This window comes from Ixodes scapularis, unplaced genomic scaffold, assembly GCF_016920785.2.
Source record: "Ixodes scapularis isolate PalLabHiFi unplaced genomic scaffold, ASM1692078v2 PGA_scaffold13__105_contigs__length_92229423, whole genome shotgun sequence".
Classification (NCBI taxonomy): domain Eukaryota; kingdom Metazoa; phylum Arthropoda; class Arachnida; order Ixodida; family Ixodidae; genus Ixodes; species Ixodes scapularis.
In genome coordinates this window covers 48226839-48252764 of record NW_024609839.1, presented here as the reverse complement: position 1 = coordinate 48252764, position 25926 = coordinate 48226839, and the positions used below count along the sequence as shown (strand labels likewise).

The following is a 25926-nucleotide window of genomic DNA, read 5'->3' as shown; positions in this document are numbered from 1 at the left end:
TGCCCAAATCAACCAAAGCCGGTCCGTGGTCATGATCACCGCTCCGTCTGATCCGACCGGTCGCGACATGGCCGACGACGCCACTGTGGACGACGACAACGGAATGGACGCCTGCTTCCAACTCGCCGAGGAAGCCCTCGCCGCGGGCGAGGTACCGGTCGGCTGCGTGATGTTCTACGCGGGCCAGGTGATCGCTCGCGGTCGAAACCGCGTTAACAAGACCAAGAACGCCTGTCGGCACGCGGAAATGGACTGCGTCGACCAGGTACTTGACTGGTGCGCCGAGCGTGGCCTCGACACCGGCGAAGTCTTCCGAGGCGTGTCGGTCTTCGTGACGGTGGAGCCGTGCATCATGTGCGCGGCCGCCCTGGATTCCCTGAGGGTGTCGCGTGTGGTGTTCGGCTGCCCCAACGAACGCTTCGGCGGCGTCGGATCGGTGCTCGATGTCCTGCGGGGCACTGGCGGACGGACCGTGGTCGTAGCCGGGGTACGCGCGGAGAGGGCGGTTAACTTGCTCAAGGAGTTTTACATGGGTGAGAATCCCAACGCCCCCGTGCCAAAGTCGAAAGCTAACCGCGTTTTGCAAACGCAACGCTGAGCAACGCTTGTTGTGCGCTATCTATTTCCCGGAGCTAAATCCTGTTGTTTTCTCACTTTTCCTACCAAGAAATCATTTCTTGCTCAAGTGGGTGGTTTCTGCATTTGCAGCTGCAGGGTTGACCAGCATTTGTATGCAGGTGAAAATGTGTCCGTGACACAAATATCAACAAGGACATGTAATCTCAAATAAAAACATGCCACAGTTTGGTAAAGAAGAGTGGCTTGCACCTTTACTCCATACGTGTGTGTGGGGAAGGGTTTCATCATTCAGTTAACACGCACTCCACTGCCAGTGTTCTTTCCTGTCACTGCAAAAACAAAACTACCCTATCTTTTTTTTTTTTTTTTTCAGAACAAGCAGAACATTAAGGTGAGACGTTGTCCTGTCTATTTTCTGTCCCTTCCACGCTTTGATGTTTCTTCTCTATTCCAGTTTCGGGGTAATTCAACATGGCTAATATTCACCAGCTCACCTGCACCCTTGCGATTTTGTCTATAAGCAGAACATGTTTGTTGAAAATACCAAGCACGATTAGGGAAAGGACTTCCCTATGAATCGGAACATTATAAAAATGTCGAGCAAGGGGTGGCCATTGCAGCTCTTTCAGCATACCTAAAAAAGACCTGTCCTCACCAAGTCAAACAAAGCTTTGAAACACAAAATTCTAGGCCTCACAAAGCCGGGTATCCATGACCATTACTGGCCTCCACATGTGAAAAAATTGCCACACCATCAAGAGGACAAATGATTGTAATGACCACAAAATAAAGAAATAAGTTGTTATCAAAAAAAAAGAAATAATGAAATACATTACTCGTTACCAATAAAAAGTAACTCAAGTTACTTTGGCATGGTATGCATGAGCACCACACCTCAAGAAAGATGTCCACACAGAAACAACATAATTACCTTATCCTTATACGGTTTCACCGAAATACGGGAAAAAATGCAAAAGAATATGCAAACTAAAAAATTCACATGGTTTGATGCCTAAAACTACAAAAAAAAAATTTAAAAGTAATTTTTTTATGTCCAGGGAAGAATATAACGGGTAACGTAACCATGTTACCCGTTACTGCTTTGAAAAATGTAATGAGTATGTTGCATGTTACAAAAAAAAAAGTAATGCATTACCGGTAACACCATTACTTGTGATGCGTTGCCACCAACACTGCCCATAGATTAAAAAAAATTGCAAGCCGGCAAAATGCGCAAGTTGTGTGCTCAGCACCCAATGAAACATACTCCATGTGCCGCAAGGTCAACCAGGCGCAGACCAACAAGAAAGATCAGTGTGACACTAGACACAAAACAAACTATGTTCCGTGCAAAAAGGAAGTAATTTACAATGTGCCACCAACACGTGGGTGCCGCTACATTGGACAAATGGGACGTTGTATAAACGATCGAGCACGAGAACATGCAGCCAACCTTAAAAACCAGACGGCAACAGTGCACCTAGCAGCCCATTGTCGATCGTGTAAATGCAAGGCAAACCCCGGGCAAGTTCGCATCCTCAGACACCACAAAAACCAGCCTGCATGGGAGATGTTGAAGGCCCTCGCTACAGAAGGAAAAGAAGATAATTGCTTGAGTTTCCCTTCAATCGCCCCGCAGCAGGGCACCAATCCTCTTGCTCAGTAGATGTAGGAGGAAGACACAACAAAAGGATTAATGAAGAAAAAGCGGAAAGGAACATTAGTAGAAGAGGAGGATTTAATAAAATAGTTGGTAGTACAACGGTCGGTCGTCTTTTCTTACCTCCGTCCTTCCTTCCTATGTTCAGCTGGTCCCACCCCAAAAGAATAATCAGCTAGATGAGCTCATTCCCGTTGTAAAGCCGTATCGCCTAGGCCTCTTTGACATTGTACGTACAGCCCAGTATCCTGCATTTTCAAACAGTAATTATTGCCGATTCCAAACGCACTGCTGCAAGCACCAAAGTAGCGACACCCGCAAGATGATCGGGAAGCGAAGTGCCTATAATCTGAGCACAGCTCAGTTAGTGGCACAATACAGTGATGTCTCATTGATATGGACGCCCCCGTTCCGCCCAAAAATCATCCATATTAATGAGACAAAAATGCATGTACTTTCCCAATTTGTCCCCGAAAATGGTGTGCACATGGCGGGGCATCCATATTAAAAGGGTGAATATTAACGAGACATGACTGTACTACGCTTCAACTATTTTGCACTACGTCGCCAAGGCTGGCACAGCTCCCGCAGCGCTCTGGCTTTTGGCATCTCCTTCATGCGAGAGTGTGTACGAACGAGACGCCAGAGGAAGCCATGTGCTCTTGCACATCCCGCCATGGCAGAACAAGCGTTGAAAACAAAACAATAAAATTGTTTAATAGCGATCTCTCGTGACAAGTGTGGCTCAAGTCGTTCGGGAGTATGAAAGTCGACTGCGGAAGAGCGGTAACTCACGCACGTGCCCGACCCCTGCCGAAAAATTCCTCGATTAATTTATCACAGGCTTGGCCCGGTGTGATGCTTTCCCTCACGACGGCATCCTCGAGCGCCGCGGTGCAGGCGGCCACGTCGGGATCGGTGCGGAAGCGGCGTTCCATCTCTGCGTTGACGTAGGTCCACAGCCACCTGACCCGCTGGTGTCTCCTGCGTTCCTCCAACTCGCCGCTGGCACCCAACGCCTCTTTGTATTCCCTCACCGTGTCCCAGAGTTCCGCAATGCCCAGCTTGGACTTGGCCGACAGTTGCATCACCTGGAGCGGAAAGCGTCGCTTCTAAAAAATCGTCCTAGGCGCCGTCTCATGTTTCTTTCCCGAAGTATGGCAGTTAGGCTCCAGAAGGAGCGTGCACTCGTCGAAGACGCGGAGGGAGTGCCGACTGGACGAATGGTCAAATCTTTCGAACCGGGTGGCGGCTTGCACCGTCTAGCCAGCATTTTTAATGCCGACGGTTAGCCCTACCGTAAAATAACGAGCATCCGCCTGTTCCACAAGAAGGGCCCACCTTGCAATATTGTAACGTTCGGAACGTACACAAAGGATGTACAGTGATGTCTCGTTAATATAGACACCTCCGTTCCCCCCAAAAATTGTCCATGATGTGAGTTGTCCATTAAAACGAGATCGAAATGCATGCATTTCCCCACTTTGTCCCCAAAAATGGTGTCCATATAACGGTGTCCATATAAACGAGACATGACCGTATCTTTATCATTCCCCAGTTCTATACGATCATCTCATCATCTCCAAGTTTTGAGCGGGCTCTCGCTTCGGCTTTTACGGCACCTAATATACGAAATATAAAGGGTAAAAGGCTGGTTTCCACATTTCTGTCCAAGTATGACCGACCACATTCAAACTGCTTGCGACCATCCACGACGAGAGAGCACACTAACGCCATCTATCGGCAAGCCCTGTAACATTTCTGATGGCGTATAACTACTCAAACGGATGGTGTATAACTACTCGAACGGAAAAGTTTTGAGGCTACCCCACAAAGGGCCCCAGTGAGAGATCTCCCTGTGAGCAGTCGCGAGTGCTGGCAATGTGGTCGGCCACACTCTGCAATCAAGCGCCAGTCCTGTTGTACGTGTGCCTTCTTTGTTGTCCTTGTCAAGTTTGCGCTATTTTAATCATGTCTAGTAAGAACCAACTAGCCCAAACAAAAGTCGTTTTACAAACATGCGAACCGGCCTTCCGGCTTTTAATCGTAAGGTCGCTAATGACGAGCAGTATTACTGGCCGACCGGCTGCAGTGCACGGCAAGAATCTCGTGACAACCCCCCAAAACTACCGCTATGAGAGCGAGTACGCGACTGAATTGTCCTCGAGTAACTGTACAAGTCCTTCTCTCAACCACTCCGCTTTGGTCAATGGGAAGGAGAGGGGTCATGGCCGACCGCCCGGACATACCTTGGGCCTCCAGAGGCGGCTGCGAGGCCTCATGAACTTGAGAGCGCTCACGTACTCGGCGGCCATGCGCCTGCACTCCGGCAGGTGGTCTCCGTCCGCTTTGGTGACTCCGATGAGGTCGGCCATCTCCACGATGCCCCGCTTGACCCCCTGTAGTTCGTCTCCGCCCCCAGGAGGGATGAGCAGCAGGAAGAGGTCCACCATGTCTGCCACTATGTATTCGCTCTGTCCGACGCCTGACAAATCGAGTCGGTCACATTAGAGGAGTTGGACAGAGGTCGCTCGTATAGTGTCGACTACGACTGGTGGAACCCTGAAATCAATCCCCACCCCCTGTCAGTTTCAATAAGGAAAAGCATTGTACCGGCACATATATACTTCTGCGCGGTGCACACTTAATGCCCCAGATAGCAGTGGTACTGCACTGGCTGAATTTCTCGTCAACAGCGTATCACAACAGATGCCCACTGAAGTTGACTGACTTTCCACTGTCTAAGCGTACAAACGGAAACATTCTTTGGCTAGGTGTTTGGCATTTCGTGAAGCCAGGATAAAAGCGTGGCTGCGAAGCTCGACACTGATTGATTGACGTGTAGGAGAGGAAAAGAGAGGTGCTTGACGCTGATTGATTAACGTGGAGAGGTCGTGCGACCACGCTGAAAGTGAGGAGAAGTAGGTGAGATGAGAGAGGAGGAGTGGGTTAAAAGGTTTTGGAGGATCATCAGGTTTATCATTTCGAGTGTATTCATGGCACACGTTAAATTATCCGATGAACAGCGCCGTGAACGTAGGCGTCCGGCCAAACAGGCTAGACGTGCCCTAATTGATAAAGTAAACATTTGTGATGCTAGAATGTTTCACATATGCAACACAATTGCCTAGCAATTCGCCATATTTAGACAGTGGTTCTAACTGCAGTCAATGGCAAGGTGAGATCAGCCAGGACAGAGCTCCAGTTGCCCTGCCTCCAGCTTCCTACCTTCAACGACACTTCGGTTGTGTAACTTGAGTGTGCGCGTGCAGCCAAAGCATGGCAAAAGGCAACAAGTGCTGATGCCTGCTCGAAAAGAGTTAAGTTGATGTAGGAAGGTAAGAGTCATGGCAGGCACGTAGAGCTCTGATAGCAGGGAGAAACCACCCCCCCCCCCCCACCATCCGAAGGCCGTAAAAAAGTACACCTCTTCGCCCTAACTCTGCCGTAGACCAGCGAGCGGCGCTCGTCTGTCGCGTTTGTTCACCAATTGTCTTCGTCTTTTGCACACGTTTCTAACAAGAATGTCTCCGACTCTTCCGGGGCACAAAGGTATGACGACGGGAAGAAGGCAATTTCGAAGGTCCCTTACCGACGGTTTCCACGAGGATGACGTCATAGCCCGCACACTCGCAGAGCTGGACGGTGTCCCCGGTAGTCCGGGTGACGCCGCCCGTGTGGCCCCGATTGGGCGAGGGCCGGATGTACGCGCAGGGGTCGCGTGTGAGTTCCGGCATGCGCGTCTTGTCCCCCAGCAGAGACCCTGAACCGAAGGAACAGACGGACGGTAGTGAGAACGTACCTCACCCACCCGTAAAGGCTGGTTCGCACTTTTGTCTGAGTGCGTTCGAATGCGTTGCAACCGCTCGTGACCGCTCACGACGAGAGAACTATGCAGGCAACATCTGTCGGTATGCCCCGGGAACGCTTCCCATTTGTGTATAACTATACACCGTTCGCCCCTCAGCCGAGACCGCGGTGGAAGCTACGTCCTCGTTGGACCGGTCGTACGGTTCTTTTTCGCTGCGTCGTCACGCTCCTGCCCATACTCACGTGCAGAGAGCCGGGACAGTGTAAAGGGGAGGTGGCTGACCGGTCCGGCAAGCGCATAGCTACCACTGCAATCTCGGCTTAAAGGGGCCGTGCAACAATGTTTGGACTTTGGTTGAATATTTGTGGTAGTTATTCCTTGTCATGTACAGATTAAAGAACTGAAAAAAAATTTTGCCTAAGTGCGTTAGTACTTTCGAAAAGAAAGAAAAAAATTGACGTTTTGGGCGCCTCCAAACCACCCTCAACTCTTGCACCTTCTTCTGAGTCACGTGAGCAGTGAAGCGCAATGGGGATAGAGAGTATCCAGTTGGGATCTCTTTCAGAGCCTTCAGCACGCGTGGCCTCTGCTTGCGATTCACATGGCGACCTTGAAGGTTGGTCTGAGACTCAGCGATGTGGAGAGGGGGGGGGAGGGGGGAGCAAAGAGCTTGCCTTTTTGTAAGCAAGTTCGACTGACATAGTAGCCCAATGAGGTGAGGCTCAAGGGAGGAATAGTTTCTTTCACCTCGAGCAGATAACGCCACTAAAACTGAATATAGCATAGATTTGTCGATGACATGAGGTTTTCGACATATTTACTCATGTTGGAATGACAATATTTATGAAATATGCCATTAGATTGAGCACTGTGTTATGCCTTAGTTCCCATGGCCGCCACCGCGCGGCTGCGAATCACAAAATATTCCCGTTATTTTCTTTGCTATTATTCAACGGAATCGCGATACTGTAAACAACTTATTTTTCGCGGGCTCAACATTTCGCGATTTAGGTCAAAGCTGAAGCTCTGGAACAATTCGCGGGTTCTAATTTGTGCGAAGCGGTGGGACCTCAATATAGATTAGGGATGCCGCAAACTTTTTTCGAATCAAAGTTTCGATGATCGAATCAAGCGTTTTGAAAGGTTCAAAAAATTTCTAATTTTCAAACTTTCCATATCAAGAAATTCGACGGAAGTTGAATTTTTGAACTTGTTAAACTAAGAAGTTCAACGCTTTTCGAAATTTCGAACTTATTACGCTGCAAAATTCAATGCTTCTCGAACTTTTGAACTTGATAGACTAAAAAATTCGATGATTTTGGAACTTTCAAATTTCTTGCACTAAAAAGTTTGAAGCTTTTCGAACTTTCCAACTTCCTACGCTAAGAAATTCGATAATTTTCGAACTTCCGAACTTATTAATCTAAAGAATTCGAAAATTGTCGAACTTCCGATTCCTGAAAAGTCAAAAGTTCGACGAACTTCGAATTTTTAGGGTAAAAGTTCGAAGTTCGTCGAACTTCGAAAGACGGGCGGGCGGTTTCATTTCGATTTAAGCAGTGAGGTACATTCGTAATTTTTTTTTCTCACATTTTTACATGTGGTGCCGCATTCTTTGTGAAAGACAATGCCGTTTATTTCAATCATCTGGCATGCTTGGTTTTAAAGAAATAGTAGATTCCCGAAGGAGCGAGGAAGGACGACGGGTTTTTGACAATTGTCGTTTGTGCCATATTTGAAGCGCGCTATAGCCGAAGCTATTTATGGTAGAGATGTTAAACTTTTTTTAAGAATGATCTATGTATAGCCTAGGTAAGTGTTGTCTTAAGATATGATTATTGTTGTTCAAGACGAGTTTCGAAAAAATATCCAAACATGTACAGTAGACTCTCATTAATTCAAACTCCAGGAAGTCACAGATTTTAGTTTGAATTACCAGAAGTCTGAATTATCATAAATTCATCTAAATATGATACTAGACAACATTATGATTTGTTACATGGATGATTTGTTACATACAAAGCAGAGTTTTGCCAGTTTCCTCTACATAGGCCTAATTGTAAGCAAGTACAGGCATAACACATTGGTGAAAGAACTGTGACGTTAAGTTTATTCATCCGGCAAAAAAGTTGTCAATTGTGGACTGTTTAGTCAGTACATGAGATCCCAAAACAAAATTTTTATTTATTTATTTCACAATACTGCCAGCCCTGTTAAGGGCCAAAGCAGGAGTGGATAATACAAAAACAAAGAATGTACACTGCGTTCTGTACATCGCACACGTACACACACACAAAAAAAAAAAAAAGCCGGTGTTACAAATGCGCTTACAGAGGCGTGCCAGAAACACACATATATATATATATATATTTTTTTTTTTTTTTTTTATTCAAACAACACACGTAGAGCATTCTCGAAATCGGAAATCGACTCGAGAGCAACAACAGCACCTGGAAGTTTATTCCAAGAATCTATAGCCTGCACAAAAAATGATTGTTTAAATATATTTATACGGGCGTGAATGGGTTCGAGCACTTTCGGGTGATGTAAGCGCTCTGAACGGTGGCTTTTGGGTGTTACATATTTAGAGCTGTCGATTTTGAGAAGGTGATTATAAATTTGAAAAAATAATTTCAGGCGTTGACATATTCTCCTTTTTTTCAAGGGCTGCATGTCTGCCTGCTTTTTTAGCTCCGTCACAGACGTCGTAGCCCTGAAATCAGAAAATATCGTACGCACCGCAAGTGACTGAACCTTTTCAAGCTCATTAGAAAGCGTGGCCTGCCAAGGATCCCACACCTCGGAAGCATACTCCAGTGTTGGTCTTACAAGAGCTTTGTAGGCAACAAGCTTAACCGAGGGAGGTGTCCTATACAACTTCCTTCGTAAATACCAAAGTTTTTTAGTTGCCTTTTTTGCTACATAATCCACATGTTTGTTCCATTTCAAATCGCTAGTAATAACCACACCCAAGTATTTATAGCTGTCAACTTTAGTAAGCCTGACATAATCAAGCTCGTAGTCAAAGTAAAATATATTTTTTTTATTCGTGAAGTGCATGTATTGCGTTTTCTGGGTGTTTATTTTCATATTCTTTTCACTACACCATGACGAGATGCGATATAAAATATCATTTACTTCTATCTGATCGTTTACTGACGAAATGGGAGCATATATAATACAATCATCGGCAAACATTCTTACTTTCACGCGCCCGTTACTACAGATAGAAAACACACTATTAACATATATTAAGAAAAGCAAGGGACCCAACACGGAGCCCTGTGGAACCCCTGAGTACACGTCCAACAATTCCGAAAAAGTGCCATTTACATCGACGAACTGCCGGCGATTTCTGAGATATGCGCTAATCCATCTTATAATCAATGAAGGAACACCGTAGTCAATTAAAACATTAATTAGTTTAAAATGTGGAACTCGATCGAACGCTTTAGACCGATCTATAAAAATGGCATCCACTTGCAGGCGATTATTAACATAACCAGAAATCTCATGATAGCATTCCAGTAGTTGGGTCGTTGTTGAATACCCTTTCCGAAAACCATGCTGATTGGAACTTAGGATGCCCTTATCCTCCATAAAAGAAACTAGCTGTTTATTCACAATGTGCTCTAGTAGCTTACATGACGTACAGGTCAAAGAAATGGGGCGATAATTAATTAATTATCAACTGAATCACCCTTCCCACTCTTTTTCACGGGCACAACTCTTGCCAATAACCAATCGTCCGGTAAAACAGAGTCTCGGAGTGAAATGAAGAATATAAATGTTAAGTATTTCGCAACCCATTCAGCGTATCTTCTTAGAAATTCATTTGGTACAGTATCTGGTCCTGGCGATTTCCTAGTATTAATTGATAACAATAAGGATACGATACCTTGTTCCGATACAAAACCACTCACATCAGAGCCTTCATCGTTGGGATGCTGCTAAATTCAGTTGAATCTATTGTAAACACAGACTGAAAATATTGATTGAATTGAGACGACATTATGGCCCTGTCGTGCACAACGTTGTTATTAACACGTAACTGACTTATCTTAGTTTGTGACGGAGTAAGATAACGCCAAAACTTTTCAGGGGAGGATGAAATGAATTCTGATAATGACTTTGTAAAATAGGTTTCCTTGGCTATCTTTATCAATGTTTTTAACTTGTCACTCTGCTCACAGATAGCAGGAGAATGATGCTTTCGAGGCCTCTTTACTTTACGTTTTGCCTGCAAAATTTCTCTTGTAATCCATGGATTGTGGCGTTTTGTCGTTTTAGTTTTCTTCGGTATAAAGTTTAAGATGCAGTGCTCAGTAATACTTTTAAAATTCAACCACATTTCATTTACACCACTGTGATCTTCAAACCCATCTAGATGCTCTTCTAGATAATCAATAACAGACTCGTCATTAGCCCTTTTTTTTTTTTTTTAATACCAGCCAATGCAAGTAGCTCTTTACGGGACTCTTCCTTTGCAGACAGAAACTTCCGGAGCTGAGCGATGTGCTCAAAGGCCTCTGCAGCTGTGACAGTTGGTAGTGGGTCATCCCTTTCTTCATCATCATCTTCACTCTCACTGCTGCACTCTGCTGGCATTACTTCCTTATGTCCTCTAATGAGTCATCACGACAAACACACACATCATCGTCAAGACTAGCATATTCCGCCAGCTCGGCGTTCACATTATGTGCTTCAAGACCAGAAAGCATGATGCCAGTGAGCTGTTGCTCATCCTCGATGTCGTCCTGGTCATCATTGATAGTCTTGAAGCACATAATGTGAATGCCGTTTTCTGCTAATGTGTGCCTGCTTGAGCCTCGTTGAGTGCGCTTCTTTCCGAGCACCGGTGCACTGCGGAGAAGCAACACTCGCGAAAAGAAGCTCCGCGGGTATTGCTTCTCTGCGGTGCACCGGTGCTCGGACAGAAGCACACTCAACGGGGCAAAACAAAAAAGTATGAATTAAGCGAAGATGCCATTCGAATTAAGCGGCTTATAAATACATTAAAAACATAGCGGGACAACCAAAATTTTCAGATCTGTTTGAATTAACCGGAAGTACGAAATATCCAAGTTTGAATTATCGCGAGACTAGTGTACCTACGGGCGATTATGCCCTAAATTTGGTAATTATTTTCGTCGAAATTGTTTGAGGTATTACATTTAAATTAACACCACAGACAGTACATATCATTACTATCTGCAGAATACAAATTAATGTATATTTTGTTCGTTTCACGTTGAGGAATAAATTAACTCAGGGAAAAAGATTTCTAATATTGTTCAAATTCGGCCCCCCCCCCCCCCCCCCACGTTATAAAAAACAAAACAAAAAAAAACATTTTTATTATTATTTTTCTTTTTCATTTCACCTTTTTGGGACGTGTTTCATTTAGCCTGTACACATTTTGGTAGGAGAAATTTGTTTCATAGTTTTGGGCCTCTGAATATGCAAGAATACCGCACTTCTGGCGGATTCTTGATAGTTTTTTTTTCAGCTTTTTATTTTTTGTATCTATTGTTATGTTTATTTATTTATTATTTCTTACCAATGGCACAGTTATTTAGGTTGAAAAGACATAGCTTTGAACTTCGGAACCACTAAGCATGTGACGAGTAGTGCCTTCTGACAACGAGTTTCTAACAATGACCATCTACGCAATCTTTTATGCAGTGAAGAGCGACAGTAGCCATAGATATGCATAAATAATTTCAGATAAAAATAAGCTCGACCATGCCCTCTTTCCCCATATTGTTTTCTTTAACAGTCCGAAATATCTGGGGGGGTGAAGAGACTGGCGCCACCCCCTTCCCCCCCCCCCCCCCCCCCCTTTTTTCCTAATCCGACGCTGCTGGTATGATGAACGCTCCTCGACCTCAAGTTGTGTCGGCTTCTGTGCTTTTTGTTCAGCGTTTCTTCCGTCTCCGAAAATAAACCTCCAAAACAATTACAAACTAAAAAAATGTCAAGGTGCAGGCGAGCTGGTGTCTGTTGATCATGATGCAAAATCCCGAGACTGGGAATCAAATTCAAAAGAAATAGTGTAAGAAGAAAGAAAAAAGGGGACAGGACAAAGTTTCAAACTCAGTTAAGTTGAGTTTGAGACGTTATTCCTGAGCTGAGTTTTCAGCTGAGTTGAGTTTGAGACGTTGTCCTGTCCCCTTTTTTCTGTCTTCTTACACTTTTTCTTTCAAATTTCATTCCCAGTCTCAGGATTTTGCATCATGTACAAACTAAACTTACTATATGCCAGCGTCACTCGGGCGGCGTTCGAGCGGATTACTACCAGCGTGCAAGGGGGTGGGGAGGCAGTGTGCCAGATCGCTTCAAGGTTTTTCTGGGCCTCAGTGACAATAACCACCTGCCTGCCCCTGGCCGTATCGAACTGGATGAGTACCGTTAAACAGTGCGTTCGTGTGATCACTACTGCGTGATTCACGTTAAAGACCCCCCCCGGGCTGGCGGCCACAATTACTGATCTGCACACGTCACTCTGCACTGGCAAATAATCCAGCACATCCAGGACACTCGTCGTCTCATTTAATTGCCTGACCAACTTCGCGCAATCTGAATATCACACCCGAAAATTTCTAAACCTGATTTCATGAAAACCAGTGAGGCGTGAAAACGTTATTTGAAACTGAAACTGTGGCAGAACATGAAAACCGGACTTCGAACTTTGCACACTTGAACTTTAAACAAATTCAAAACCTAAGTTGTTGTTTTTTTTCAAATTTAGCACTAAAAGAGAATCGAAACCTTCAAACTTTTCGAACTTTATGTAGAAAGAAATTCGAAATCTTCGAATTTATCGAACTTCATGTCTATAAGAATTCGAAACGTTCAAATTTTTCGAATTTCAGATCCAAAGAAATTTTAAACATTCGAATCTCTCGAATTTTAAGCTAGGAAAGTTTGAAATCTTCGAATTTCTCGAACCTCAAGTAAAGAATATTCGAAATAATCGAACCCGAACTTTTAGAAACCGTGAAAGCTTCAAACTTTTTGAATTCGAAACTTCACGATTTCTGAAAGTTGTGAATTTTTCGAATTCGAATCTCCGTACGGTCGAAAATATTGAAACCTTTCGAATTCGAACACCAGTTCGGTTCGAAAATACTGAAATCTTTCGAAATCGAACCCAGGGTGGTTCGCGACATCCCTAATATAGAATTCGAAACGTTCATATTTTTCGAATTTCAGATCCAAAGAAATTTGAAACATTCAAATTTCTCGAATTTTAAGTTAGGAAAGTTTGAAATCTTCGAATTTCTCGAACCTCAAGTAAAAAAATATTCGAAATAATCGAACCCAAACTTTTAGAAACCGTGAAAGCTTCAAACTTTTCGAATTCGAAACTTCACGATTTCTGAAAGTTGTGAATTTTTCGAATTTGAGTCTCCGTACGGTCGAAAATATCGAAACGTTTCGAATTCGAACATCAGTTCGGTTAGAAAATATTGAAATCTTTCGAAATCGAACCTAGGGTGGTTCGCGACATCCCTAATATAGAATTCGAAACGTTCAAATTTTTCGAATTTCAGATCTAAAGAAATTTGAAACATTCAAATTTCTCAAATTTTAAGTTAGGAAAATTCGAAATTTTCGAATTTCTCGAACCTCAAGTAAAAAAAATATTCGAAATAACCGAACCCGAACTTTTAGAAACCGTGAAAGCTTCAAACTTTTCGAATTCGAAACTTCACGATTTCTGAAAGTTGTGAATTTTTCGAATTCGAATTTCCGTACGGTCGAAAATATTGAAACCTTTCGAATTCGAACACCAGTTCGGTTCGAAAATATTGAAATCTTTCGAAATCGAACCTATGGTGGTTCGCGACATCCCTAATATAGATTCTAATGTGTCTACAGTTTACCGGGCTTGTTTCTGGGACCTATATTTTGCAAACTGTAGGCGATTCGCGAAATTCATAAAAATTAGGTCTTCGCAAAAATTAAGTTGTTTACAGTATTCCAAAAGAATGAGGCAGTTTCTCCGTTCCTTTTAGTAAGGTAAACAATGTAAAAATTTAAAACTGTGAATTCTTTCGAAGTTAATATTGTTGCATCGCCCCTTTAAGGGTGAATGGAATGTAGATTGATGGTTTTGCAGCATCTGCAAGATCAAATCTATACACTACCTGTGAGAAATGATAGCCTATAACTAGAGTTACGGGTTTTCGGATAAATCCGGAAAAGTAAAAAAAAAACACTCGTTGGTAAAAATTTTTTTAGTTTGGATTCATTCGAAAAACTTTAAATTTCGAGGTCACGACGGCAAAACAAAAAGCAAGAAAGATGGTGTTTTATGTATAAATTTTAAAAAGGGCATATGGTCAGTGGTCCCAATAAAAGGTCACTCCAGTTTTCTTTGAAATCTCGAACTAGTAAATTTTGAAAATTGGTAACGAAGTGAAATTAAACTCTGAATTTTAGAGAATTGGGAATTTAGCAAAAAATAAAGTCCAATAAAGCTAGAATTTTCAGCAAAAAAGAAACTCGAAAACACCCTCCAAATTTTATGGGAAATAAACTCTGAATGCACAGAATCCAACCTATAACTAAGTTTTCTCTTTTTTTATATATAAATTGTGTTTTTTGGTGTTAATTTTCGCTGTTGGACATTATATCTGCATTTATATCAGGGCTCACGTAGACCAATAAAAGCAGAATATGGGCATGCGATTTCTCAGTTTTCAGGGAAAATAGGCATGACCCAAACACTCGTAAGACGTCGAGGTATCAATAAGATTAAGTAACGAAATAAGTAGAGTGATTCCCCCCCCCCCCCCCCCCAAAGAAAAGCAACCTCGCGAACAGTTGTTGCCAGGTTGTGTTAATGAACTGGTTTGTATTGCTCAACCCTTGATAAGGAATGGATACCAATAAACTGTTTTTAAGGATATACCTCCAAATACGTTCCATTTGGCCTTGCGATGGACCAAGGCAACACTACAAGCTGTACCAACCAATTCAGCATTGAAAGCGCAGCATGTGACTCCACGCTTTGCATGTCACTGCACACCTCCAGAAGGCCACGTGGCTCATGCATATGGCATCAAACTCGGTCCAATGGTTTGTAGCATTCGCTGCGGTCTATCGTACGGTGAAACGGAATACAATCTAGCAGCAGCCAACAGTGATGCATTAGTAATGCCTCGAGAGAAACTCCCACCCAACACATTCCAAAACATCCAGCAGTGGCAATCTATTTCAAAGTGCTGCTTGGAAAAAAAAAAATAAAACACCTTTGAAGGTATTAGGTTTCCTGCTATGGCATTTTGTGTGTTTATAGAATGCGGTACTAGCGACGCTGGTAAGTCACCTCCGGTTGTGGCCGAGGAAGGGTCCACCGTCAGCACGGCAACCCTGTGTCCAGAAGCGGTGAGGAACTTGCCAAAGGTCTCGATGAAGGTCGACTTGCCGGCACCCGGGGGACCCGTCAGGCCTGGCGAAGAAGACTAGTCATTGGAGAAGCAAACAAAAAACGCCGGGATGATCCGTACAACACCGACAGACAGACACTTTCACCTCCATCAAAAAAACAAGATCAATCACTACTGGCAACTTCTGCAAACTCGACAGAACCCAGGGGCTATACTCCGCCTCACGTAAGGTCCAACTGCAGCCAAAGCTGCGATCCGACGGAGCAGGTCGAGCAGCGTCAAAGGTGCGTCGCCACAGCACTCGTCATCTTTGTGCGTTCGTGCACTGTGAAATCGCAGTAATCCTATGCTCTTTTGTGCGCCTGACCGGTTTGGCCGTTGATAGCAGATGCACAAAGACCACAGGTGCCACGACCATGTACCTCTGACGCTGCTCGGCCGGCTTTGTCAAAGTCGGAACATAGCACTAACTGCAGTCGTATTTATCATTTATTGACAAAGTACCTACACCACCCTGTAGGCATTATTGTAGCAGATTTCTTTTAAAATACACTGCGTTAAGTGAGAAAAGAGTCTGTCGTTATTGTCAACCGGCACAATCTCTTCCGGAAGATTGTTCCACTCAATCGCGGTTTAAACGAAGAATGAATTAGCGAAACTGTTGGTTCTATAACTGGGTACAGCAACCTTTCTTAAAATGATTGCAACAGGAGGAGACATAGGATGGCTCCAAAAGATGGGCTGCCCTATAGGTCCTCATCTTGTTACGAAAAATGCGATGCGTGTTCCGGCCTTGTCAATCCTTGTTTTGTTGCCAAATACAAGACATGTATTTCACATTTTGAAGTACACGTGCGAGACAGAGTATAGAACAGAAAGCTATGGCGGCAGGTTTGCCCACCAGCTTTCTCGAGCGCCTGCTGGTCCAAAGGCAAAGCCGTGAAAGTAGGCTAAAAAAACTTGCTATGAAAATCATCAGGAGTCTGTGTCAGGTTAGGATTAGCAGAACAAGCTTCTCCCAATGCCCACCACTATTTCCACTTTAGCAGAGTGGAGAGAAAGAAACCACCAACTATGGCTAGCAGAGAGCTTTGTGCGAGCGACTTGTCCTGCTTTCCTTAACCTGCAACAGACCATAGTATTTGCTTTAGTGGTATCTTCGCTTGAACATCTTGGAAGTGAGTAACTGGTCAATGACATAATGCTAGACTGTGCACACTGTATCAAAGAGGCTCCGGAGGAGCAGCCACCATTTTATCAAGACCTGGCTTCTTTGAAACCTCATCAGGGCCTGGTGAAGGCCCTGATGAGGTTTCAAAGCAAAGTGTGCCCCAAGGAGTTCCATTCCAAGTTATTTCTACAAGCTCTTGCTATCTCCATGCTTTGCTTATCTTACTTCTTGTAGGTACCCACATATTTTTATTGCGGTGTTACCTGCTCTGTAGTAACAGAATCGACTAGGGGATGCTATCCTCGTCGCCGAAAATGCCGTAGCAGATGATACAAAGGGAGACTATCCAGAAATGACTTCCTAGTTATTAGCAGACAAAACTCCTGCAAATTAGCCCCAAACCTATTCTATTTATGCTTTCCTCGTTGACGTTTATTGCAACCAAAATAATGAAATAATTAAGGTGATAGATACCCATTCTAAAACTTCCCAGCTGGTTGTCAGTGCTCCTGCGACGTTTGTTCTCCTGAAGCACCAGTTGCAGAAGTTCTTGGGCCTCCAGTCGGTTATGTTCGGCGGTAGACTCTATTAGCGTAATAGACTGAGCTAAGGACGCTCTATCGCCGGAGACTAGGCCATCAAATAGCCTCCGAGCACGCGCAGGATCGTAAGATTTGATTGCTACAGAAACTTTGCTGGTTTGGGTTCGATGTGGCTGGACAAGCCACCCTCGACATGTCCGCGCTATGACATTCAAAGTTATTAGTCGATTAAGCATGATTACTTGGAACTATATATCTTCGTAACCCTAGTTACAGTATTTTTAATGTCATTACAACATTGTGAGTAGCTAAACACTACGAAAACTGCCAAAAGAACTTCTGCTCACGTCTGCTACTGTTTTGTTCTTGTTTTCCCCCAAAGTAGTTGTTAGTGATGTCGATGTGGTTTCGAGATGAGACGTTCAAACTTTGACATGCGTTTTTACTTAAGTCGCAATTTTAACGTTAGTTCTACCATAAATAAGCGTTTACAATATTTAAATTTTTTTTGTATATTTTGGAGCCAATATTTTAACCTCCAGAAAATGCCGTTCGCGTGAAGTACAGGTACCTGCCTGCCCATGTGGATGTAAAAATAATTTAGTGTAAATCGTTTTGACCTTATTTTATTCTTAGAACAATTATTTACGCGTATTTCTGACTTAATAAAATTAAAAACAGAACAAGAAAAATTTTAGTAAGCCTAGTTAGTCCTCACAATGCGCCATCCCTCTGCGGACTTTTTCCCTCGAAGAAGGCTTAAGTAACATGGCGTTCTGAGGCGAAGCGTGCTTCGCATCAGAGAAAATCAAATTAGCGGAGAATTAAAAATTGTCTGCTCTTTGGACCTATTTAATAATTGCGAACGAACAAGCACTACTCGCAACACCGGAGGCTTCAATGACCCAAACATAGGTGAGTACTGTAGGCCTAAATTTAGGCCAAAGTAATTTGTAAGCCTAAAACTTGCTGCGTTCCATCTTGGTTTCTCAGTCGCCATTTTGAACGGCAACCATCGTCCGTTGTCCGACGTCGTGCGTAGTTCTACCGATCGTAACTGCTAATTTGACCCTTCTTACTTAACTGTGATGTGTTAATTTCGCGTAAATGGACGTTTCTAACGCAAGCCGAGCGTCGTTCGTATCACTTCTGTCGGATTGGGCCGTACTTTGAGCTGAAGATGGTCGGGTCTTTGTAGTCGATTGCCCGACCCGTGAAAAAAAAAAAGTAAAACAAAAAAAACTGGCGTCTCTCGTTTGATTGGAATTTTTTCTTTGTTTGAGCACTGCGGCGCGGAGATGCTCATGGGGGACCAGCGGTGATTAACGTCTTTGTTCACATTCCAACGCCCTCCTTTTCGCTTTCGCTATGTTGCCTTTTTTTCTAGTCTGAGGTCACCGAACCAGCAACAATTTAGACCAATTTTATACCTTTTTGTTCTTTCATCTGTCTACGGTGGGCCGGTATTCGATGTCTACAGCTTAATGCTAGCGAGATTTGAGAAATATTGCTTTATAACCTGGGTTAGGGGCATCATTCACGTAACCAACGTCTCCGGCGTGCTGCTTTTGACGCGAGCGACCAACGCCGTACCGTGTGATGCGCGTCAGTGGAGAAATTGAAAAATGAAAAATAGACAAAAAGCAAAAAAGATCGTGACAGAAAAACGCCGGCGCGTACTGCGTGGAAAGTCGCTTCTACTGATGTGCGCCGACGGAGCATCGAGAAAAACTGCGGAGAGCGTGCGACACCACGCCGACCACGCATCATGATTTTGATAGCCTGGGTGTCGAAAAGATTGAAAGGGACCCTCCGTGGAGCAAGCTTCGACGTTTTCGATCGGACTGCTGGGTCGACGTTGCAGGCGGAGACTGCGGGGTTTGTGAAGGCATTTCTGTCGATTAGCGCTTGCTTGTTTATTGTTCCTTCGATTTCTCTTCGTTTGCTTGAACTTATTTTCTCTTTGAAACAGTAGCTGTGGTTTACACCGCGGCACTTTTTCTCTGTCGAAATGGGCTTGAGTTAAATTCTAATCTGACTGCGTTTTTGCTTTTTAATCGCAGCAAAAAAGCTACTTCGGTGTAGGCATTGTGTAAATTGATAGTAGCAGTTCGCAGAATAGCTTTAACGTCGAATACGAATGACAGCTTTGTGTTCTTAAAAACGCAGTTTTTTTTTTTCTTTGAAATGTTTTGCATAAATTTGTGTAAATCGTTCTGATCACCAATGAAAGGACTTTGTACATGAAAGATGAAGCACGTCGGTGTGCATATTCATTGCACATCAGCACACATCCCTCGGTTACATTTACTCAGTGTAAGTACTTCTGTCAGAGTGTTGTGCTAGCTAGTATTCAGTGGAGGAGTTAGCAGCTTATGCTTCCTTACTGCCTCTGTGAATGAGATGCCTTGGATTTGCTGTTGGTTTGTGATCAACTAAAAAGCAATCCTTGAATGTCCTTTTTTTTTTTTTTTTTTGTATTCAAACAGTATACAAGGGGTTGATTATGGGATAGAGTCTTTCTGTGCTGTTGATTGCAGCGAGCATTTTGAATGCCGTCTGTGCAGAAGAACTTGCCTCACTATGAAGCGAGTAGTTACTGCCTCGATTGCAATTTTCTGGCCTGCTTTCGAGTGGTCTAATGCTTAAATTCTTTGAAGCATGTCTGACCTTATTTGGTCATTGAATCTAGCATTGTTGCTGAGAGTGGTTCTAACTGTGTTGTGTGGCAGGCTGGACTACATGATGGTTAGGGTGGACAGTCAAGCATGTAACAAAAGCCTTCAACAACTGTAGGTGCTCTGGAGCTCCTTCAGAAACCATTAAAGGCCTTCAATTAGAGTACTTTGCAATCAAAATGCCCACCCATCATTTAGTGGCAGTGTAGCCTTATAGGCAGTACACAATGTGTAGACAGTGCATTTGAAACACACTTCATTTTTTTTGTTAGCAGTTCCACGTGTCCACCTCTATGCTGGAGATGAGCGTGACAAGTCTGCGGCATAGAGATGATCTGCAGACCCGTGGCATTTTCACTTTTCCACATAACTTTCGTGGTCTTGATTCAGAACGAGAAATTTTGCCGCATAAGTTGGTGCCCTACATAAATATCGCTGCGCAGTCAGTTTCAATAATAGCATTCTATCTCTTTGGTGATAAACAAAAAGAAAGAACAAATTTGTGTTCCTATTATAGCTGCCATGCTCTGTACCGCTCTAAATGCAGTGGAATTAAGCCGATGAACTTTCTAAGGTTCACCATGCACGGGCACAAACTAGTTTTCACGGAGGATTGAATAGAGCACCGACTAAACGTGCATCCACATGGGAGGTAGAATTGCTAAGCAAATCTACTCATTTTCAACATCGGATGCATATGAATCGGAACAGGGTCTTGTGGCGGCTGCTTCGTCGGTGCGGTCCAATCACCGGAATCGTTGTCTCAGCCAAACTCTGCTTACCGCACTCGCCCTCGTGGAAACGAGGTTGAGTTCTTTTCTCTGCAGTTGGAAGTGTAGACTTTAAGGCATTAAGAGTCCATCTCCTTTGGGAGTTTTGAAGGTATCGGTCCTTGCCTTATTTTGTTTTTGTGATATAGGTTCCAGTTGTCTCTTTGCTGCTGCGTTAAAGGGGTACTAAACCACTTCCTGCGATAGTCTCTTTATGTTCATAACTAAGTCTGTGGGCTCTAAGCAACCTAAAAAACCAAACAGCACATTCATGCATTGCCAACTTCTCTAATCAAATCGGTATCAAAAATGGATTACCGCAGAACTATCATAGAGACCAGAGGGCGTTGTCGGACGGGGAACCCCCTTTCCTCGTGCAACGATGTCCTCTGGTGTCTGCGACAGTGTCGAGGTAGTCAATCTTTTGATACCAATTTAATAGAAAAATCAACCACGTGTGAATGCAACATTTTTTTTTTTTAGAGTGCTTGGGGTTTGTGCTTTTGTATAAATGGCTGTTCCAGTGGGTGGAACGTACATCCACGGAACAATCAGCAGAAGCATACAAGGCTCTTTTAGCAGTCCTTACTGTGCAGTACACTCTCACTGTGACGGCCTAGTCGCATTATATACGAGTACAGCTCGTCGGGTTCAAGAATAGAGGCTCTTGTCTCACGCTAGGCTAAACATTATGTACAACACTTGCTAGTTCAGGGCTGTCATTACACTCCCAAGAGTCTTGCAAGTATGTGGAAGGGATTTATAGAGTCGACTCTTTTGTTGTCTTCAGAATCGTTTTGTCGGGCCCTCTTTGCCTTCCTTTGCCTTTTTGCTCTTAATCCCATCATAGAGTAGAAACAAATGTTCAGGCCATGGGTTCTTGTACCGTGTCCCTAACCACCCAGGGGATCCACAAGCTTCCAAATTTCCTCGGCCGTCTCCTCTCCCGTGTGAAGCGTTTTTCCTGTTGGAGCATTATTGTATATCTGACCCACCCACTGGTACACAAATATGAGTTAACCACTCCCTAGCGTGCACCTTACTGCTTAGAGGGCCCGTAGGCTTCCGCGCTGCTTTATTGTATCAATGCTGGAGACTAGAAAGGGTTTCTCGATTAATGGAGATGGGAGTGCTTTGAGGTAATAGGTCTTAACCACCAATGTTTGGGGGACCCGTCTGGATTGGCAAAAGTGACGGGGGACACCGTCCAGCGGGGAAGATGAGGTACTGGACAATTACATATCACAAGAGGGTCAATAAAGAAAACTAAATGCGTGCAAACCAACTTTGAAGCTCTGAAACGGAGGATAACCGACTCTACTCGCTCGGCGCTCATGGTTTTTGGTCTATTTAGGTTTGTGGGACAGCCAACGTCAATTAAAAAATAAATATATTGATCTTATGGATCAAGTTGGTATGCACAGGATTAGTTTCTGCAACATTGACTTTGCGATGGACTTTGCGGTTATCTCTTTTTATCTTTTAATTTACTTGGTTCTACGGATGGGAACTCAAGCAGGGAGGAGATGAGGGCGGGCGGGGACGTTGGAGCAGAGCATTGATTGGGATGATTAGTGGGTAGATCCAAAGCTAGCTGCAATTGTCCCTATTTACTTTTGAATGCTGAATGCCTGCGTTTGCATTCGAACAGCTAGTTGAGGGGGTCTTTTTGTCCCCACCAGTCTCCCCTTTGGCACAGTGGTAGAGTGTTGGGCTCCTGATCATGGGGTCATAGGTTCGATTCCCGTCGGGTCTGGATCGGAACTTTGTTCTTGATTAATTACTATTCATTCTCAATTCTGTGTCGTTTTGTACAGATTGCCCTTGCAAATGTGTTACTTTTCGTCACACTTTCCTCAGGGATCCCAATCTTTACAACAATTCTGCGTTAAAAAATTTCATTAGTCGCCTTGACTGACAGTCAAGCGCTTCGGGGAACCCAAAGGGTTCCCCGAAGCGCTTGGGTTGCTTTGAACCCCCATTTCAGGAACCGCTGGTATAGGTTTAACTCTCCTCCTCCCATACGTTGGCATCAGTCGCCCATTCGTCCGCGCCAGTTGGGACGGCTGAAGCGACGAAGCTTGTTCCTCTACCGTCGCAGGTGTTCGAGCTTGACAGCCTGGGAAGAGAAACCGTCCTTAAGGCCCAACAGCACCTCGTTGCGACGCTAGGAGGAGAAGCCGGGGCCGCCCCCCTGGGAGTCCCCATGGAGTGAAGCGGTTGCTCGCGGGGGAGTCGAGAGTCCAGCCACGGGATGATGGAAGCGGCGACCCACTTCGTGGAGGTGGTGCCCGAGGACATGCAGAGCCTCGGCACGGAGGAGGAGATGCTTCCGCCGGTGTCCGCCTCCGTGGTGTCCTCCTCCTCCATCATCAACATGAACACCCTCATCTACTCGCAGGTACACGTCGCGAAGCGCCCCTTGCGGCTGACGGGCGTCTTGATGTAATTTGGTGACAGAACGTGACGTGGGCTCGTCCAGTGTACCCACACCAGCTTAGACCGGTGCAGAAAAGTGTAGCGCAGTGCAGGAAAAGGGGGGGGGGGCAGCATACTTCCAGTTTGTTTAAATTAAGCTACACCTGTAAATCCAATACAACGGTGTCACCCAAGTGCAGCTGGTGTAGGATGTGTACCAAGTGAATAGGATGAGAATAGTGTGCAATGGAGGTACAAAGAGTGTGCATTATGTAACATTCCTAAGGTTGCAGACTTTCGAAGTGTGTTCAAGCAAGGATCCCACTAGAGAAAATACTCTTGCCTGTTGCAGGTTGGGAAATTAAAGGCAAGCCCCTCTCACAAAGCTCTTTGCTCACCACGATTGGCAGTTTTCTCCTCTCCTTGGTTCGCCCTACTAAAGTGGAAACGGTAGAGTGCTTTGTGAGACGAGCTTTCCTGCTTTTCTTTACCTGCAACAGATTATAGCTGGCAGACGTGTGCTTTCAAAGTTATATCGTGACATTTACCGAGTAGGTGAGGAGCTAAAAACAAAGTGTTCTGTAGAGGGGATATCTTGGGTAGAAGTTGAAGAATCGTGCAGAGTGCCTCCTGTGGTGGTTTGTTCCCAAACTACGCTCGTAAAATTTTGACTTAAATACACGAGCACGAAGCTCCGACGTGTTAAGTTGTGCTGGGTAGAGTTGAGAATTCATTCAATTGCAGCATGAACTGAGCACATAGTTGGTTACAGATTCAGAACACAGAAGATCCAGCAAAATCTCTTTACTTTCGATGATGCTTCGGCATCTCGTGGGCATGTGCAGCCAAAGCCCAACTGAAGGCAACGAGCACCAATAGATTGTTTAAAGCATGAAAAAATTTAAAGGTAGTCTATTAATACCCTCCATTTTCACAATGGACGTGGGTCTTTTTAGGACATTCTGAGATACCCACCTGCTTTTGTTTTCAGTTTTCTCCTCTTCTATTAGCAGAAGCTGGAAATATCATTGAGTGCAACCGTCGAAGGACCGGTTTTGCACTCGACGACACAGCCTTCTAACTGCACCTTGCAAACAAAAAGTGCTTGCAGGTGTTTGGCTTAAAAGGGCGTCACCCGTTTTTCCTCTTGCACCCAGGGCCCTGACGGGATCATCATGGAAGGCGACGAGATTGGTCCCGACATTGTGGGCGAAATTGTGACTGACGACAGCCCGGACATGCACAAACTCCCGACCAACCAGGTTATCCACATGGACCTGGCCAGAGAGAAGCACCAGGTGAGTCCAATGTAAATCTACGGAAAGGGGTTGGTTCAGGAAAAGCCCGGCATTTCGGCGGTAGAGGACGGGTGTGCTCGCTTGTCTAGGTGACACTAAGGTGCCTGGAATGCATCCTCCACTGGTGTGTTCAGTAACCCCCACCACTCACGAATCAAAAGTGGTCTCAAAGTGGCAACAAGTGTCACTGTCGTCATGGTGTCCCAAAGCCGAGAGCGGTAAACATGCCAGTTTGAGGGTCACTCACAGCATTGTAGCGGTACGGCACAAGCGTGCGGGCGGTTCGACGGCTTACGTGTCCCCCTTTTATGCCACTCAGGAAACCATGAGTGGCCTGGAAGGCCTGGACTCGCCGGGGCAGAGCCTACTGACCATCAAGTCCCACCACCACCACCATCACCACCATCACCAGCAGCACTCGCCCGTGAGCCAGATGATCCTCCAGGAGGGGGAGGCCAACGGCGAGATAATCCTGGTGCCCAACTCTATGATCAAGCAAGAGGACATCATCGAGGGAGGGGAGGTGGTGGTGGGGCCCTCCACCGACATGACCGTGGAAGAGACCGCGCACTTCTTCGACCAGGGGCCCGCGGGGCTGGTCTGCGAAGAAGACGACGACGAAGCCTGCCTGGGAGCCGACGGATCGGCCCCTATGGCGCTGGCACCGGAAGAGCTCGGCTACGAGTGCCAGGACTGCGGGGCCGTGCTGCGGAGTCGGGCCGCCTTCAAGAAACACGCGCGCATGCACCACGGGGCCTCTCGCAGCAAGGGCACGAGTTCGGCGGGGGCCGCCCGGAGCGCAGGATACTGCTCCGAGGACGGCTCGTTGTGCCCGCTCTACTCGTGCCCGTCGTGCCCGTACATGTCCCAGCGGCGGGACAAGCTGGACAAGCACATTATGAAGCACGTGCTGCAGGAGGGCTTTCACCCGTGCGGCAAGAAGCGACACAAGCCGGAGGCGCCCCCCCAACGCCACCGTCACAACGCGGAGGAGTACCGCTGCCCGTTCTGCCCGTACACGTGCACCGTGTACAAGGCGTACAAGAAGCACCAGAAGGCCCACGTGCTGGGCGCGGCCAAGCTGGCCCCGGTCAAGCTCAGCTGCAAGATCTGCGGCAAGGACCGCTGGACCGAGGCGGACATGCAGAAGCACATGAAGAAGCACCGCAGCGGGGAGAACTTTGTGTGCGACGTGTGCGGCTTTGCGAGCATCCAGCTCAAGAAGATCATCCAGCACCGCCGCATGCACACGGGCGAGAAGCCCCACCTGTGCCCGCACTGCAGCTACCGCTCGGCGCGCAGGGACAACCTGCGCTCGCACGTGCGCCGCATGCACAAGAAGGAGAACATGTACATCGACACGTTTAATCCCAACGAGGAGATTGTGTTTGAGTGAGGGGAGTCACTGCTGGGCGGCGCCACGCGGGGGCAGTTCGAGGAGGCCCGCGGTGCGGAGAGCCTCGACGCCTCCGTGCAGGAGGCAGACCCGCGACTGGTTGAGCCGCACCAGCTGGTTGGCAGTCTGCACGACCAGAAAGGGATTTTGTGGTTGGTGAGACGTCGGTTCTGTGTAGCTAACATTAAAGGCTGGCCCCACAAAA

At 45.5% G+C, this 25926-nt stretch overlaps 4 protein-coding genes across 5 annotated transcripts in view; 2 read left to right on the top strand and 2 right to left on the bottom strand.

The window, feature by feature from the left end:
• Positions 1–31: 31 nt before the first annotated feature.
• On the top strand, positions 32–812 carry LOC8031699 (tRNA-specific adenosine deaminase 2). The gene has a single exon (XM_002406878.5). It carries the CDS (start codon positions 32–34, stop codon positions 596–598), a length of 567 nt encoding a protein of 188 aa, XP_002406922.4. The 3' UTR covers positions 599–812.
• A 2118-nt stretch (positions 813–2930) lies between these two features.
• Positions 2931–17725, bottom strand: LOC8031698 (methylmalonic aciduria type A protein, mitochondrial). The gene is made up of 5 exons (XM_002406877.4): positions 17094–17725; positions 15388–15510; positions 5832–6002; positions 4489–4724; positions 2931–3330 (listed from the first exon to the last, which is right to left on the bottom strand). Exons 1-5 carry the CDS (start codon positions 17395–17397, stop codon positions 3031–3033), a joined length of 1134 nt encoding a protein of 377 aa, XP_002406921.3. The 5' UTR covers positions 17398–17725; the 3' UTR covers positions 2931–3030.
• On the top strand, positions 17702–25926 carry LOC8031697 (zinc finger and SCAN domain-containing protein 2). 2 transcript variants are annotated; one of them, XM_042289887.1, is made up of 4 exons: positions 17702–18076; positions 22711–23010; positions 24185–24325; positions 24645–25926. In XM_042289887.1, the coding sequence occupies exons 2-4, from the start codon at positions 22864–22866 to the stop codon at positions 25719–25721; spliced, it is 1365 nt and encodes a 454-aa protein (XP_042145821.1). In that variant the 5' UTR covers positions 17702–18076; positions 22711–22863; the 3' UTR covers positions 25722–25926. The 2 variants fall into 2 exon arrangements, with proteins under 2 accessions (XP_042145821.1, XP_042145820.1); XM_042289886.1 differs by lacking the exon at positions 17702–18076 and adding an exon at positions 18158–19039.
• LOC8031703 (TBC domain-containing protein kinase-like protein) overlaps positions 25677–25926 on the bottom strand; it is a 31978-nt gene continuing 31728 nt past the window's right edge. Inside the window, exon 25 of the mRNA XM_029988529.4 lies at positions 25677–25847. Coding sequence (XP_029844389.4) covers positions 25728–25847 — 120 coding nt within the window. The 3' untranslated portion in view covers positions 25677–25727. The remainder of the gene's footprint in view (positions 25848–25926) is intronic.

Bases quoted from the DNA above. Each gene is read 5' to 3' on its own strand.
- LOC8031699 (XM_002406878.5), top strand. From the start codon at position 32: ATGATCACCGCTCCGTCTGATCCGACCGGTCGCGACATGGCCGACGAC.
- LOC8031697 (XM_042289887.1), top strand. From the start codon at position 22,864: ATGATGGAAGCGGCGACCCACTTCGTGGAGGTGGTGCCCGAGGACATG. The intron at 23,011-24,184 runs GTACACGTCGCG...TCTTGCACCCAG, and splicing joins ACACCCTCATCTACTCGCAG to GGCCCTGACGGGATCATCAT. The intron at 24,326-24,644 runs GTGAGTCCAATG...TATGCCACTCAG, and splicing joins TGGCCAGAGAGAAGCACCAG to GAAACCATGAGTGGCCTGGA.
- LOC8031698 (XM_002406877.4), bottom strand. From the start codon at position 17,397: ATGCTTAATCGACTAATAACTTTGAATGTCATAGCGCGGACATGTCGA. The intron at 4,725-5,831 runs GTAAGGGACCTT...TCGATTTGTCAG, and splicing joins CATCCTCGTGGAAACCGTCG to GCGTCGGACAGAGCGAATAC. The intron at 3,331-4,488 runs GTATGTCCGGGC...TTTCCGCTCCAG, and splicing joins GCCGCCTCTGGAGGCCCAAG to GTGATGCAACTGTCGGCCAA.